The sequence below is a fragment of the Myotis brandtii genome, unplaced genomic scaffold, assembly GCF_000412655.1.
Source record: "Myotis brandtii unplaced genomic scaffold, ASM41265v1 scaffold384, whole genome shotgun sequence".
Lineage (NCBI taxonomy): Eukaryota > Metazoa > Chordata > Mammalia > Chiroptera > Vespertilionidae > Myotis > Myotis brandtii.
Window position 1 is genome coordinate 614,575 of NW_005364745.1, and position 17,214 is coordinate 631,788.

General features: G+C 39.9%; 1 protein-coding gene across 7 annotated transcripts in view; it reads left to right on the forward strand.

Moving 5' to 3' along the window:
* Nucleotides 1–4,457: 4,457 nt before the first annotated feature.
* RICTOR (RPTOR independent companion of MTOR, complex 2) overlaps nucleotides 4,458–17,214 on the forward strand; it is a 96,969-nt gene continuing 84,212 nt past the window's right edge. For 2 of the 7 annotated variants that reach the window (XM_014544857.1, XM_014544856.1), the window contains exons 1-3: nucleotides 4,459–4,518; nucleotides 4,949–5,028; nucleotides 7,431–7,515. Coding sequence is in view for 2 of the 7 variants with exons in the window: in XM_014544852.1 (XP_014400338.1) it covers nucleotides 4,503–4,518 (16 nt within the window). In the remaining 5 variants the exon portion in view is untranslated. Of the gene's footprint in view, nucleotides 4,519–4,948; nucleotides 5,029–7,430; nucleotides 7,516–7,575; nucleotides 7,588–17,214 lie in introns of those variants that run through there. The other 5 variants (XM_014544852.1, XM_014544855.1, XM_014544853.1 and 2 more) reach the window with 4 other exon arrangements.

Sequence of the window (17,214 nt, forward strand, 5' to 3'; positions counted from 1 at the left end):
TGAGAGATTATATGAGAACGGTATTCCTGAATCCTAGGAAAGTTTAGAATAAAAAAAAGTAATCTGAGATTCATTATATAGTGACACTATTGTTTAAGAAATTGCTATTGTGACAAACATTTCATTGTTAACCAGAAGGCTTGTGGATCTAACATGAAGAAAATTTATGAGGAATTACACTTTAGTCATATTTTGAGAACTGTGGGACACTGGATTGCAGCTGAAGGGCAGCTGTTTGTGGTTGGATTACAGTGTGTTTAGATAAAGTTTAGGTAACCAAAAAATATGTATTTATAATGGTGAGGCAATGTTTGCTCTCATTCTGATTTTTTTAATGTAACCTTTGAGCAAGTCATTGTGTGGCTCTCTAACAAAGTTCATTATAAAATAAAGGTCATGGTCATTGTAATTCCTTTAGGAAAAGAGAGCAGACTGTACAGTCACATAGTTCTGGGTTGTAATCTCAGCTGTGATACTTAATAGTTAGGTGATTTGGGGCAAGTTATTTGACCTTACTTAACTCTTGGTTTCTTCATCTCAGAAAAAAAAAGATAAAATTTCAAAGACTTATTAGAATGTGAGAAGTAAAATACTAGTGCTTAATTAGAGTACTCAGCACAGGACCTGATACTTTGTGAGTAATGTTAACTTAATGTTAGTTGCCCTCCTACTTTGTGAAATGAGAATTATTCATACCACATTTAAAATATTTAAAATGGTTGTTTTGAATATTGCAAACTTGCTAATAAGGAATTAGGGTATTGAAGTTCTTTTTGTTTTAATATATTTTTATTGATTTCATAGAGGAAGGGGGAGGGAGAGAGAGAAACATCAATGGTGAGAGAGAATCATTGATCAGCCGCCTCCTGCACCCCCCACACTGGGGATCGAGCCCTCAACCTGGGCATGTGCCCTGACCAGGAATCAAACCATGACCTCCTGGTTCATAGGTTGATGCTCAACCATTGAGCCATGCCAGATGAGCCTTTTTTTTGAGTCATTAAATTAGATATAAATGAAGTAGAGTTCTTGAATATAACAACTGTAAAAAAGTAATATGAGATTACCAGTAAATTAGTATAAGCAAAGAGCAATCTATTAATGAACTTAAGGTAAAATATGATATTTAATTTATAGAACCTTAGAATTTTTCTCCCTGACTCTAGAAAATTTCCTAGTAATAATAACTTGGCTAGTCTTGCAAGCTTCTTGAGGCATAGGAGAGTTTTAAGGTTCTGTTAAAAGATGTTGATAGATTAATTTTATTCTAGGTTAGGAACTTCATTGCAATAGATCTTACGGGCAACTTACTGTTTAATTGTTGCTTTCAGTTTTGTCTGGACAGCTACCCTGCTTAATTTGTGAAAATCCCTGATATTTGCTATAGATATCATTAAATAGTCTCAGTTTTGCATGCCAAAATCTATTTTAAAACCCATATGCTTCCCTTAGCTACTTCTTCTGCAAGTATAGTATATTTTTTGTCAATGCAGTTGTGCATCTCTTCCTGGTACTGAAAAGACTAAGAGTATTTTTCCTGTGTAAGCCTTTCCTAGTATAATTTAATGATCATATTCACAGTGAATTCTGAGGACATGGACACACTTATATTCAAATGTAATGATGAGAATATAATTTATTTAAAAGTATTAAGATTTTTTTGTTTATCCAACTCTTTTACCTTTCCATTAGTAAAAATAAAAAATTATTTTAATTGGTGTTTAATAATTAGAAAAGTAGGAAGGCTTTTTTGAATGATGATTTGATTTTTTGTTTTCTGATTTCTTCTAGTTAGAAGCTTACTCATGTTGTTTAATTACTCACTTCAGTTAGACAAAACAAACATTGACTGAATGCCTATTATATACTAAATGCTGAAATAAGTGCCAGAGGAATAAAGATGAGGAAGATGGTACTCCCTTTTTAGGAGTTTACTGGAACAGACATAAAGAAGTGTTTACAATATGGAACAATAAATTAAGTAATCAAACTGTTTCAGGAACAGAAGTAGCCCAGAGGAGAGAATGATTAACAATCTGGTTGGTCGAGGATCAGAGAAGGCTTCACAGAGGGGTTGGCTTTTTGTGAGAACAGTCACGGACAAAGTGGAAGGAAACGTGGGCTCTCTACACCTTGGAAAAGTAAAGTCGAAAGTCTGTAGGAAGAGGAGCTGCCTAGGAGACCACTGTTACCATCTGAGAGATGATGGGGGACTGAGCCAGGACTGTTGGAGACATAAATGAAGTTGAATATATATTGGAATGGAGAATCACCTAATTTATTCTTCAGGTTCCAGATTGACTTTGTAATCCTCCTACTCTGTGCAGAGAACTTTTACTTCTTTGTTATGAAGGTCGAAGCTGTCTGATATGTGTCCCCTTGTCTTCCCTTTATATTTCATTTCACCCATAGTTCTGTCTCTCTGAGTCAGAAGAAAGCATCTTTACTTTATGCTTCTAATAATGTGTAATATTCTCTGTAGAACTAAGATTTCTTCTTTATGTCTTCCTTCCTATTGGCTTAGTTTTCTCACGTTCAGCAACGTTTTTGTATCTTTCACATGGGTCAGGTACTACACTGGGTATGGGATGATGTTGAGAGATGTGAAAGATAAATACAAAGATTACAAAACAGTTACTTTTCTGTGGGTTCTATAGACAGAATAGTTTATTCTCATTCCATAGCTTTCTTCCTTAACCACTGTAGAATGTTCCCCATTCTATTATTAGTAGTACTGTATTAAATTATTATCTCACTTAATCTTCAACAGCCTTTTGAGGTACTCTTATTATTCCTATTTTACAGTTGAGGATATGGGTTTTGAAATTCTAAAGGACTGAACTCAGAAAGGTAATTCAGCCAGGGTCACAGGGCTAGTAAGTAACTAATGTATCATGCACTGTAGCCACTATATTTTCCTTGCTTGACTTTTGTAAAATATTCTCTTGATTCTTACCTTTTATGCTGTTGCTTCTCTTGATTAGCTGGTCTTCCAACTTTTCAAGCAAGCGATCCCTAAGGTTCTTCTGTTCTTGGTCTTTTCCTCTCTCTTACTGGTGCTGTCTCCCTGAGCAGCCTTTTCACTCATGACTTCAAAATTCCATAAATTGAGATCATTGTGATAACTACACTTTTATTCAGACTTTTTCTTCTAACTTGCAAAAACATTATCATTTGTGTCTGGTACTCATCTCAGAGTCCTGATGTGTGTGAAACGTTGCACCCCATAGCATACCTCTTTTCACTTGCTAGGTACCACCACCATCCTCTGTTACTCAAGCTAGTGGCCTAGTGTTCTTCTTTGTTCAGTTGGGAAGTTCCTCCATTTTGCCTCTGAGCTATCTACTGCATCCAATCTCTCCTATTCCCTTGTCGTTGATCTAGTTCCCTTCCTCATTATTTCATTTGGATGATAGTAAAATCATCTTTCTCTCACCTGTTTTTAATTATTCTGCTGTACAATTGCCAAGATTATTTCCCTGAAATCTAGATCCGATTCCATTAAAAAACAAAACACATACACACAATCTCCCATTTAAACTTCTCAGGCCCATTTTTACTCACTGAATAGAATCTGAATTTCTTAGCTTGGCATTGAAGGCCTTTGATGATTTATTTCAAAATGTTCTTCTGTACGGTCTTAACCATACTGTTCTCAATCTGTCTACCTCTCTGTATAGTTGCACTTATGGAATACACTCCCTCCCTTCTTTATACACAGTGCTTCCCGAAGGTTTGGGGAGATTTGCTAGTAGCACCAACCTCTCCTTTCCTCATTCTTCCTCTTGAAGATTCTGTTATGCCTTAGTTGAGGATCATTGCTTTAGTCAAAGATGACTTAATCTTTGCACATGGCATGCAGTTTCTCTTTACTTGACCTTGCATAGGTTGTTTCCTCTGCCTAGAAGTCCATTTGCAGCACTATTTATCAAACTCCTAGTTTAAGGTCTAGGTCACATGCCACTTCTGTAAATCCTTCCTAATCACCCCAGTGGGAATTTATGCTTCCCATATCTCTGATTGTTCCTTTCTAGATATCACTTACCATTGTCTTATTTAAGTTCTTTGTCCAGTTCTTTTTCTTTCACTGGACATCACACTTCTTCCCCAGCATCTATCATATGATAATAACTGAAGCATTAATTAAATGGAGGAATGGAGAGAAGAGAAAAGGAGCAGGAGTAGTATGTACTGTATTGAGGAGATCAGATGTGAAAGAGCATTTTAAGTTTGCAGTCCTGAGGGACAGTGAAATGGATGGTGCCATGAAAGGAGAAATCATTTTGGGAAGTATGATAATGAGTCCCTTGCTCTTGAATTTAAGGTGATTGACTCTGTCAGAGATGTGTGAGAGCTAGCAGCAGATACTGAAATGGAAGTTTTAGTAGTAGTTCTGAACTTGTGATCTGGTTGTTCCCTGCATAGGGCTTTGAGAACATGAAGAATGTAAATGGAGAAAGAGCTGAACATTGGAGTGTTAGAGGATAAACTGATGAAAGTGTATGCCATGGTGGACGGGTCAGTACGAAGAAAGGGTTCAACAGAAGAGAAGAAAATTACAAGATCTCTGAAGCCAAGAGGAGAATTTGGGGTTTAAGGGACAGAGAGAGTCTAGCATTGCAGTTGGGGTTAGGAGAACTGAGTTATGCTCTTCCTTAATCTGAGGATGACTGAGTTGTTTACTTAACCTTTCTGGGTATCAGTTTCCTAATCTCCAAAATGCATACCACTTTACATTTGTAGCACTTTCGCTTTCTGTCTTTGTGATTCTCAGATATCACTATGTTTCTGGGATATTGAAAGGTTAAAGAGAAAGCATTTATAGCCCTGTTAAGTCACTGTGAGAGGTATTCCTATAAACAGTAATGAATACTAGTACATGTAGGAGTGATGCTATTTCATAGCACTTTAAATGTAAATTATAGTCAACTCTCAATTTCCTTTTAAGTGATCATCTGCAGTGACTTGCTGCCTCCTCCCTCCCAGGTCTCAGGCTACTGAAAATAGGGCTGTGAAAAGCACTGTGGGGTGAGTGAATGGTTTGCATGCTTGTGTATCTGTACCACTGACTATCACCAAGCTAAATACAGTCCACTCTCAGTTACCTGCACATAATAAAAAGGTGAATAATGGTGGAAGAGTGCTAAATGTATATTCTAAACAGCATTACTTATATGCGCCTTGGGAATCTTTTATATTCTTTCCTCTCCTACAGTAAATTGATGTATTTTTTATTTGAATTAATAGCATCAATTTTTATTTATGAAACAAATACTATTAAATAGTGGAAGTAAACAGACTGAAATATTTATTAGGTAAACTACATATGAATAATTGAGAGTTGGCTGTGCTTTTGGATCATCCATTGTTTTGTATTACCTGTGCTTTTTTGTTAGTGTGGCCAGGTTAAAGCTAAATAGCTACTTTAAAATTATATCTGTATGATGAGTGTACTCATAAAATTATGCCGATGCCAAACTAAATTGAAAATAATTATTCAAAACTAGCTAAATATAATATTCATACGTTCAAAGTCATAGGGTTGAAAGAAAGTACATTCTTGAAATTCTTTTTACAAAGTCATGTAGCCAGACAGATTGCATAAACTGAACAATGTACCTGGTAATGATGCCTTTTATATAAAATATAATAAAATATATTTTATAAAATATTAAATATCAAACAAAAAAGAAAGGAATTTTAACCTTAATTACTTGAATTAATAAAGAATCTGATTCCTTCAATTACTTTACCTTTTTTTTACCCTAATATGTTGAAGAATTTGGATTTGTAGTGGTTTGTTAATGTCAGTCAAAATATTTTTGATGAATATATAATACTAGAGGCCTGATGCACGAAATTTCTTTAAGGGGCTCAGCCCCCGCCCCAGCACTGCAGCTGCCTCAGCCCTCACAGCCCCGCTTCATCCAAAAGGCCTTCTGGTCTAATTAGCATATTATGCTTTTATCATTATAAATAATTAGGTTAGTAAGTGTTATTGTAAATCAGGAAGGCATAATTTTTGGCATTAAGGAGTTTATATTATAGTTGGGATATTCCTGAATCAGGGCATAGTTTAAGACAGTAGTATTTGAAGCACCTGCCAATTATCTTTATAAAGGAATCAAAAGCTGGAGAAATTCAGACAAAAATGGGAGATAGGTAAGGAATGATAGAGTGAAGACCTCATAGAAGGTTGACACCTGTAAGACCTTTGCATAAAAGGTCTTGAATAGTGAGAGTTCTGAATCAGTGTTTAAAAAATCACAGCTTAATTTGTGAACTAACATATTCTGGCATATTATTCAGTATTTGAAGAAAAGATATTGCGAAAATGTTGATGAGTTTTGCATGTAAATCTCTTAACTACTGAAGACTGATTATGTTTTAAACTAGAGTTCTGATCTTTGAAGGCAGTGCTGGACTGAGAGATTTTAAGCATATTGTGCAGTAATTGTGTGCTTTTGATTATGAGTATATAAATGCTTGGCTGCATTCCAAACCCAAGCATAAATGATTTTTTTCTTCCATTGTTTTGTAGTATATGTGTCTACTCTCCTTTCATTAATACTGCATGCTCGAAAGGCTCTACATTTGTTGTCAAACTTATTTCTAGACTAGAGGCCCAGTACACAAATTTGTGTATGGGTGGGGTCCGGCCTGCTCCGATTAGGGCCAATGGGGGCCAACCAGGGGGAGGGGCCACGGGAAGTTGGCCGGCCGATCCTGCACCCGATTGGGCCAGTTGGCTGGCCGCAGTGGGAGTCATAGCGACCTGTTGTTCCCGTCATTCCGCTAGCTTGGCTTTTATATAGATAGATGTATGCAGAGACTACAAGAGGGATTTTTTGTTATTTTTACACTAAAATGATTGTATTTTCTGATCTCAAAATTCAAGCATGTGACCTGATAGTGTTATAAAATACTTTAAGATTATCTTGAGTAAACATGGAATATTTCATTGCCAAACCTAGACACCTTACCCAGCCCTCTAGTTATTTGGATAAAAGATAAACAGTGTTTGGGAAGTTACTGCTCTCAAAGTAGCAAAATGAGAGTTGAATTGCCACTTGCAGGGATTTTAGTAAACTTGTTCACAGTCCAGTGTAATTTCATGTATTTCTTATAAAAAGTAGAGTGAAAAGCCTCAGAAACTAGTAAAGAAGATTTTCAAGTAATTTACTTTTAATGACTAAGAAGGAGCAGCTTGCCAGATAAAAGTATATTTAACTGTTTTTAGATGTGTGCACATAATATTTTTATCAGTAGTTTCTGACTCTGAGAATCACATCTTAAGATAATATTTCTAATTATTTCCATGCTTAATGTTCATCCCTCAGATACTAAAAGTTTTAATTGCCGTTTTCTTTTCTATTCATAATTCCGTATAATACACTCCCTAACCTTCACCACTCCACCATCACCACCAGCCCTCTCCCCCAAGGAAAAAAAAAAAAGAAAAAACCCGAGGGGAATTGAGTTGCAGAAAGAGTGAGAAGACTCCAGTGGTTGGAGGTAGGTGAGCTGTAAACGAATGTTTCGCTACATGGCAGTTTCTGTGTGTGGCTAGGTGGCAAGTGGAATATTGTGGAACTTTTTCTTCAGCACAGGTAGATAAGTTTTTAATCATATCTGTCACATGTGATATTAGTAGACAGTAATAATAATGGGATATTTGAATACAAATAACTATTTCCTACTTTGTTTATTTAAAACGATGTGGTTTTATATTATTACTTAGGTTGTAATTTCTAGTGTTATGTTTGAATGGCATACTTAATGTGGTACTAAGCAGGTCAGATTTCATGTGTCATCTATATAATAAAAGCCTAAGTGACCGTTAAGGTGGAATGACCAGAATGACCGGTTGCTATGACACGCACTGACCACCAGGGAGCAAACGCTCAACACAGGAGCTGCCCCTGGTGGTCAGTGCGCTCCCACGGGGGAGCACCGCTCAGCCAAAAGCCAGGCTCATGGCTGGTGAGTGCAGTGGCGGTGGCAGGAGCCTCTCATGCCTCTCACGCCTCTGTGGCAGCGTTAAGGAGCAGCCAGCTGAACAGTAAGGAGCGAACAGGTGGGCGGGAGGAAGGGAGCAAGGGATCCAGGACTGCGAGAGGGAGCAGGCCGGACTGTGGGACCACCCCACCCCCAGTGCATGAGTTTCGTGTACCAGGCTTCTAATATAAGAATCATTTTTAACATAAGATTTTTATAACTTTAATGAGTTAAATTTTAGATTGGCCTAGTCTTAAAAATGTTTAAATCACTTCGTATATTTTAATAAGAACCTTAAAATAGCCCTTTTTTTCCCTTTGGGGAGAATTTAGTATGTGTTCATGTTTCAACATTGTTTTGAATACATAAATGTATATTATTGTTTTACTTAGCAAAATAAAAGAAATATTAAAAGATGCTGGATATTTTTCAAAAGGAAATAAAAAGATTAAGACATTTGGATAAATTGTTGCAGTTGTCTTTTGCTGATTTGAAATTCCTTTTACAAAGTCATGTAGCTGATTTTTCTAATAGCTTTTTTTGTTTATATTAAAAGCTTAGACTTTATGAGTTCTAGGAAAACTTTTTGACTTACTTCAATAATTATGTCTACATTGTAAAGTACCATAGGAAAGTGTAATTGTTTTAAAAACAAGTAATTATATGCCACTAAATATTCACCTGGGGTATTTGAATATGAGTGTATTGGGAGATACACGGTTATCTGTAAATATTGTCTATTTTTAAGCATATTTGGAAGCTACTTTAGAAATTATTTTATTAGTGCTCTTATTCAAAACAGGAATGTTCTCTATAGTATCTGACATGTCATTCATTATCACTCAGACCTTTCACTGATAAGTAGCTTATTCAAAAGGGTTTGTTTCTTTGAACAGCTATGTTTGTTAGTAAAATTCTCATATCAAGTTAACCAAAAACTTAATAAAAGAATTTTTCAGTAATTGGTTCTAGTTCTTCCCTTTGAAACAGTGCTTTTATTCTTTTATTTTAGAAGTGTTTACCAATAAAAAGTAGAACTGAGGGGAAATAGAGTTGCAGTAGGTGTAATTTGTACACTGTGTATGCTATTAAGGACAGACTCTTACCCTTTTACTCTCATTTTATAGGCCGATCACCAAGTATTTATTGAGAACCACCAGTGTGTCTGGTGTTGTTCTAGTTTATATGGTCTTTTATTACAAAAAAAGCAGCAGCAGCTACCATATTTTGAGCCTTATTATATGTTGGGTACTGAGTTAAAAACATTACTTAAATTACCTAATTTAATCTTCCTACATACCAAGGAAATACATATTAATATCCCTATGAAGGAAATGGGGCCCAGAGGCAGCCTAACTAGCCCAGGTCATTTGGCAGTAAGTAAGAAAGGTAGGATTCATATCCTATTTATTGTTTTTGGTTCTAAATCTCATGTACTTAATCCTTTACAGTCTTTCTAAAAAGAAGTCAGATAGCCCATGATGCTGGAATAATTAGTAACTAAATGAGTATTCTATATATTGTAGGACTTTATTTGTGGTACTCAGGAAGCAAGTTACTGGCTGAGCTTTTAAACATTTTAGATACAATTATTTCTAGAACTATTACATCTTTCATTTCTTAAGAAGAAAATATCAATTATATTTTAACTTTTTGGCTAGGGTCATCATCATTAATTATGTGTTTATTAATACCTTATGTAACTTTGGATTGCTCTTTTAATCTTATGTGCTATTTCATTGTTCTCAGCTATCATTTACATTGCAATTATTGTTTTTATATTTAGCAGTCTTTTAATTCCTTATTTTTTACTTTCACTGTGTTATACAATGAAAACGATATACCTGGCCTTGTTAATCTGAATGGAAAATAAAGAGAAATAGGTTGTCATTATAAGGATTTAAGGGTGGGGGGAGTGCTACTGTCAATAATATATATGAACTGTAGTGAATAAAATTGGTGATGATACACTGTTTCAGTTTTTATTGCCATCTCTTGGAGTGCTTGTTTTTACATTCTGGCTGTTTTTCAGATAGGTAATTATCTCAGCATAATTCAAGGAAGGTGAGATGTGACTTGATAGAGTTGGTATATTTTTATACAATATGGGTAGTGAGATAATATAAAAGTAGATAAGGTACAAAATATGACTAATATGGACAAAATAACATGTAGTAACATGTTAATGGCATGATACAGAGACAGTCTAGCACTGGAGCCTTATAAGAGCATGGGCTTTGGAGCCCGATGGACCTGCTTCTTAGAAGTTTTTGAATTCAGACAAGTTTCCTTTTCTGAGGATATTTTCTCATCTCTATTGGAGATAACACTTATTTGAGGAGTAGTAAAATGTAAAGTATTTATTACAGTTTTGGCACACAGATAAAAAGAAGTAGATATCAGGCCAGAACCGGTTTGGCTCAGTGGATAGAGAGTCGGCCTGTGGACTCAAGGGTCCCGGGTTCGATTCCGGTCAAGGGCATGTACCTTGGTTGCGGGCACATCCCGAGTAGGGGGTGTGCAGGAGGCAGCTGATCGATGATTCTCTCTCATCGATGTTTCTAACTCTCTATCCCTCTCCCTTCCTCTCTGTAAAAAATCAATAAAATATATTTTTTTTAAAAAGAAGTAGATATCAGGTGTTCTTTATGTGGTCAATGTAAAGCAAAGGGGATGAGGGAAGGGAGAGAGAAGCCTGAGTTGGAAAAAGTAAAAGAAAGGGGAGCATTGTTTCAACTTTGAATAATTAGGCTGTGGTTAAATCAGGAGGACTAGGGTATGAGCAAAGGCATGAAATATTTTACTGAGAGGAATAATAAGGATATATAATTTTAGCATTTATATTAGAGTTGCAGGACAGGAGTAAGTTATTGAGGGCCTTGAAAACTTTGTGGAGCTGTTAAATCCTCTTTTCTTTTTATATGTCAAAGTACCTAATATAGTGAGAGAGCAGTGAATGTTATTTTTAAATATTTTTTTTAATTAAAAGAAAACATGGATCCAAAAATGTCTTTCATAAATGTACAGTTCTATGAATTTTGACAAATTGAACACATGGATAATCAGAATATTTCAATGCTCTGGAAACTGATTATCTCCTTCCAGGCACCACTTCTCCCACCAAGGGCACTGCTGCTACTCTGACTTCTAACAGGATAGATTAATTAATTCTGCCTGTTTTTGAACTTCATGCTCATACAGGCTGTACTCTTTTATATATTACTTTATATGCCCAATATTATGTTATATCACTGTGTTATATGTAGAGTTAAAGTTAGGTATTTTAATCAAGTCTGCTTAGATGTATTAGGTGTGTTATGATGTGGATGGATTAGTTTCTTTTGGATGAGCAGTAGTTTTGTATAAGTGGATAGAGCTTAGAAAAATTACACTAATTCCAACTTTCTTTAAAAAATTTAAATCATTTTTTGAATATCTCTATCTTTTGCCTCTTCAGCTTAACCTTTTAATTTAATGGGTTTTAGCCAGTTAACACATCTAGATAGGTGAATTTTTTTCTTTAATTTTTTTCCTTAACCATTGTTTAGCGAAAAAGCATAAATAAACAGATCACTATAAAGAGTTCAAAGCTACAGGTTAGAAAGTTGGAAAAATTAGAAATCAAATCCAATAAAAGTTTTGTTGACCTAATTTAATTGGTTGAATAGTTACCAAAATTGGTTTAGTATTTCTACAGAGAAAAAGAGAGGATGATAAACATAACTTGGTCCTCACTTCAATAATATGTTCATCTATCTATATATATAAAAGCCTACGTGTCCAAATGACCGGTTGACCAGTCACTATGATGCGCACTGACCACCAGGGGCAGACGCTCAATGCAGGAGCTGCCCCCTGTTGGTCAATGCACTCCCACAGCCAACCTCCTGCGGTTCCCCCCTATCCCCACCCCCACCCCCAGCTGGCCAACCTCTCGTGGCCCCTTTCCCCGGCAGGCTGGCCCCGATGGCCCTGATTGGAACCTCCTGCGGCCCCTCTCTCCAGCCGGCCAACCTCCCATGGCCCCAATCGGCCTGATCACCGGCCAGGCTGAGGGACCCCACCCGTGCACAAATTCATGCAGTGGGCCTCTGGTGTGAATAATAATATGTTAATGAGGCAATATCAATGTGTTAATATGTTAGATTTACAACAATGTAGTTTTAAAAGTATATCAGAGTTGAAAAGTTGTTAGAATACAAAACAGAGATGCTTCTCCTTGAAAGAACATATATGTTTAAATGTCTTGTCTTTCTTAGGAGCTCAATAATAGGACATGCTACATTTTTCTTGGGCTGTACATTATAGTTTTATGTTCCTTGACTTGAAAGAAAATGTAATCAAGTTTTTTTTTTTTAACTTAATCCTTCATTGTTTTTGAGTTGGTGATGCTTTGATAGAAAAAGATTCCACTGCCCATCTCTTTGTATTTATCCTCAAGAAATTAGAGCTGAGTACTGCATAAAATTGATTAAATACTTGAAAGCAACCTGGCAACATGTGCTTAGCATAGATTAGTAGAATAAAGAACATTTTACTTATTTCAGTATGCAGAGGCAAGAGTAAATGTAAAAGTGAAATAAAAATATTCACTTTCTGATGAGGGTGAAGAAATTTCTAAGGAAGTGCATTTTCTGAGTGCTTGATAATTTAAAAATATTAGCATCATCCTGTGCACCTTAAGGTGGATGGTTCCATTCCAAGTCAGGGCACATAACCTGGGTGGCAGATTCACCCCCAGGGCTGTTATGTATGGGAGGCAGCTGATCGATGTTTCTCTCTCTCCCCTCCTTCGTCTCTTTCTTAAATAATCAATAAAAACATTTAAAATAATCATAAAAATATATATTAGTATTTACTTCATTTTAAATACAGGTTGGGGCAAAAGTAGGTTTACAGTTGTGAGTATGCGAAACAAACTTTATTCTTGTATTATTACTTACTGTATTAGGGGAACGTGGGCGGGTGGCTTCACCTGAGCCGCAGGTGCCTGGGACCACAGGCGGGCGGCTTTGCCCAGGCCCGGCTTTGTCAGGAAGGACACCTGGAAGATGTACGGTCTAATTAGCATATTACCCTTTTATTAGTATAGACTAGAGGCCCGGTGCACAAAAATTTGTGCAATCGGGGGGGAGAAGGGTTCCCTCAGCCCGGCCTGTGCCCTCTTGCAGTCTGGGACCCCTCGGGAGATAATGACCTGCTGGCTTAGGCCTGCTCCCGGGTGGCAGAGGGCAGGCCCAATCCCTAGGTGCAGCCCCTGGTCGGGCTCAGAGCAGGGCCGATTAGGGAGTTGGGGCACCGCCCCCTGTCATGCACAGAGCAGGGCAGATCGGGAGGTTGCGATGCCACCCTCAGTCACGCTCAGGGTAGGGCCGATTGGGGGGTTGGGGCACCGCCCCCTGTCACACACAGAGCAGGGCGGATCAGGGGGTTGGGGCGCTGCACCCTGTCACACTCAGGGCAGGGCCAATGGGGAGGTTATGGCTCTACCCTGTCACACACAGAGCAAGGCCCGTGGAGGGGGGTTGGGGCGCCACCCTCTATCACCCACAGAGCAGGGCCGATCAGGGGGTTGGGGCACCACCACTGTCACACTCGGGGCAGGGCCGATGGAGAGGTTATGGCTCTACCATGTCACACACAGAGCAGGGCCGATCAGGGGGTTGGGGCGCCACCACTGTCACACTCGGGGCAGGGCCGATGGAGAGGTTATGGCTCTACCATGTCACACACAGAGCAGGGCCGATCAGGGGGTTGGGGCGCCACCACTGTCACACTCGGGGCAGGGCCGATGGAGAGGTTATGGCTCTACCATGTCACACACAGAGCAGGGCCGATCAGGGGGTTGGGGAGCTCCCCCCTGTCACGCACAGAGCAGGGCCGATCAGGGGGTTGGTGTGCTGCACCCTGTCAAACACAAAGCCGCAGGGCAATCAGGGGATTGGGGAGCTCCCCCCTATCAGGCACAGAGCAGGGCCCGTGCGGGGGGGGTGGTGGTTGGGGCGCCGCACCCTGTCACACACAGAGCAGGGCCGATCAGGGGGTTGGTGTGCTGCACCCTGTCAAACACAGAGCCGCAGGGCAATCAGGGGATTGGGGAGCTCCCCCCTATCAGGCACAGAGGAGGGCTGATCAGGGGGTTGGGGTGCCTTCCCCTGTCACGAACAGAGCAGGGCGGATAGGGAGGTTGTGGACCCGCCCCCTGTCACACACAGAGCCGCAGGGCGATCAGGGGGTTTGGGCGCTGCCCCCTGTCACGCTGATATGGTGCCAAGAGGCCTCGCGGCTCCGCTGATCCCAGTGCTGGGAGGCATATTACCCTTTTACTATATAGGATAGAGGCCTGGGGGCCGGCTGGTTTGCCCTGAAGGGTGTCCTGGATCAGGGTGGGGGTCCCCACTGGGGTGCCTGGCCAGTCTGGGTGAGGGGCTGAGGGCTGTTTTCCGGCTGGCGAGTGACTAAAGCTTCCAACCGCTCCTTGTTTTCTGTTTTGTTTTTTTTTTATTCTGGGCCAGCTTTAGCTCTGAGGCCTCGCTGCTGAAAACATCGATACAATGTTGCAGTCCGAGCCCGGCTGAATGGAAGCCCTTTTCTGGGGTTTTGTTTAGCTTCTTATTTGCAACATAGTACATAGTTGCTTAGAGTTGCAGCTGAGAGGCCAGCAAGTCAGGCGGGGAACGTTGGAGTCCTCCATCACTGAAGCAAGCAAGCCTCATGTTCGCTTCAGTGCCTGGCTGCCGGCCGCCATCTTGGCTGACAGTTAATTTGCATAAGGATATGCTGATTAGCCAATGGGAAGGGTAGCGGTTGTACGCTAATTACCATGTTTCTCTTTTATTAGTGTAGATTATTTTCCATACAAACATATATAAACCTACTTTTGCCCCACCCTGGTTCAAATTTTAAATATTTATGTATTTACGCTTTGGAAGTATGTAAAGGAATGAGTTCAGAGTTCTCTAAGGGTGAGAACATTTAATAACCTTGAAAGATCCTTGCAGATTCTGAGTCTAGACTATTTATTTCACTGAGCAGTTTTATTTATTTATTTATTTTTTAAAATATATTTTTATTGATTTTTTACAGAGAGGAAGGGAGAGAGATGGAGAGTTAGAAACATCGATGAGAGAGAAACATCAATCAGCTGCCTCCTGCACATCCCCTACTGGGGATGTGCCTGCAACCAAGGTACATGCCCCTGACCGGAATCAAACCTGGGACTCTTCAGTCCCCAGGCCGACGCTCTATCCAGTGAGCCAAACCGGCTAGGGCACACTGAGCAGTTTTAAACAGTATGAATTACTAGCTATCAAAGGAATACTTATTTTTAGTGGTGAATTGAGTGAGTGCTTGTTTAATTCTATTAATTAGGAATGCCAAAATGCAGTACATCTTTATTTTTAAGTATGTTTTTCAAGATTACATTGCTATTGCTCTTGTACATACTGATGTATCTTTTTTATTTCCAAGTGTTTTAAATGATTTTTTCTAGCATAAAACTGAAGTAGTATGGTAAACTGTTGGCTGTTAAATATGATCAGAACTTGGTCTGAAATATATTTTGATTATTTAAAACATTACAAAGTAACAAAGGGTTTATCAAATGAAGCACTGTTTTAGCGCAAGTCTAGTTTTATATTATACTCAGGGCCCAGTGCACGAATTCATGCACCTTGAAAGGAAATGTGGGCAGCGAGGCTGCAATGGGCACAGGGGCAGGTCTCTGCCCATCCTCCACATCCCCGCCTGGCCCCTCCCGCCACGGCCCTTGGTCCCCTGTCTGCAGGCAGCCCTGCTCCCGGAGCGATTGGGGCCAGCAGTGTCAGCGGGTGCAAGCAGCGGCTACTGCCCTGATCACCCCTCAGGAGCAGGGGGAGGTGGAGAAGCCCTCAGGGGCAGTTGGGGCCAGCAGCTGCTGCTCACACCCGCTGACAGCGCCGAGTGATTGGGAGAGTGATTGAGACCGGCGCTGGGTGTTGGCAGCAGGTGCGAGCAGGTCCATTGCCAGCAGCAGGAGGCGGCTGCTGGCCTTGATAGCCCCTCAGGAGCAGGGGGAGGTGGAGAAGCCCTGGGGGGTGATCAGGGCCGACAGCTGCTGCTCACACCCACTGATGGTGCCGAGTGATCGGGAGGAGCACCGGGCACCGGCAGCGGGTGCAAGTGCCGGGGAGGGCCGCAGCGCATGGGAGCAAAGAATTTTCAGTAACCACCAGAAGATCGCCCCGATGACAGTGCCCAGCACCCCGCCTTGGTCTGGCGCCCCAATCACCTCCACCATCCTGCCATGGCTGACGCCCGCCATGTTCAGCACATGCCCACTGGTGGTCAGCACACGTCATAATAACCGGTTGTTCAGTTCCACCATTTGGTCTGTTTGCATATTAGGGTTCTATATATATAGATTTTGAAGTAGATGTTTCCTTCTGTGCAATCTCCCAGCACCCCGCCTTGGTCTGGCGCCCCAATCACCTCCACCATCCTGCCATGGCTGACGCCCGCCATGTTCAGCACATGCCCACTGGTGGTCAGCACACGTCATAATAACCGGTTGTTCAGTTCCACCATTTGGTCTGTTTGCATATTAGGGTTCTATATATATAGATTTTGAAGTAGATGTTTCCTTCTGTGCAATCTCTTTTGAAGGGCATGTACTAATTCTAGTAGTGATGTCACTGTTCACAACATTTTAAAAATTCTACTTTTGATGATTGCTAAAGCTTATAAGTAGTCCTTTAAATTACTACTTGGTTTGTCCTTTGGGGATGAATTAGAGTTTGGGAAATGGTAAAATACAAATTGGGCTCAAATATAATGGAAATTTGTAAATTCATTCACTCATTAATATGAAAAAAATTATTTGAGCACCTGCTATATTCTCAGAACTGTATTGTGTGACAAGACAATTTTTCTAAAAAATATTGTCATTATTTGGGATGACTGCCATTATAATCTAGTCCCTGGCTACCTCTACAATTATTCTCATTTCCTAACTGTTTCCCTCTTGCTCACTGTATTTGGTAGAGCAGCCTCCTTGCCAATCATGGCTACTTGTGTTCTTTTTTCAGGGCCTTTGTATGTCAGTTGCATTCTGTCTGGATCCTTCTTCCCGCAATATATGTAGCCTTGCTCCCTTACTTCATTTAACTCTCTTTGCTCAAATAGCACTTACCATTGAGGCCCACTTTGATCATTCTATCTAGAGTAGCCCCCATCTCA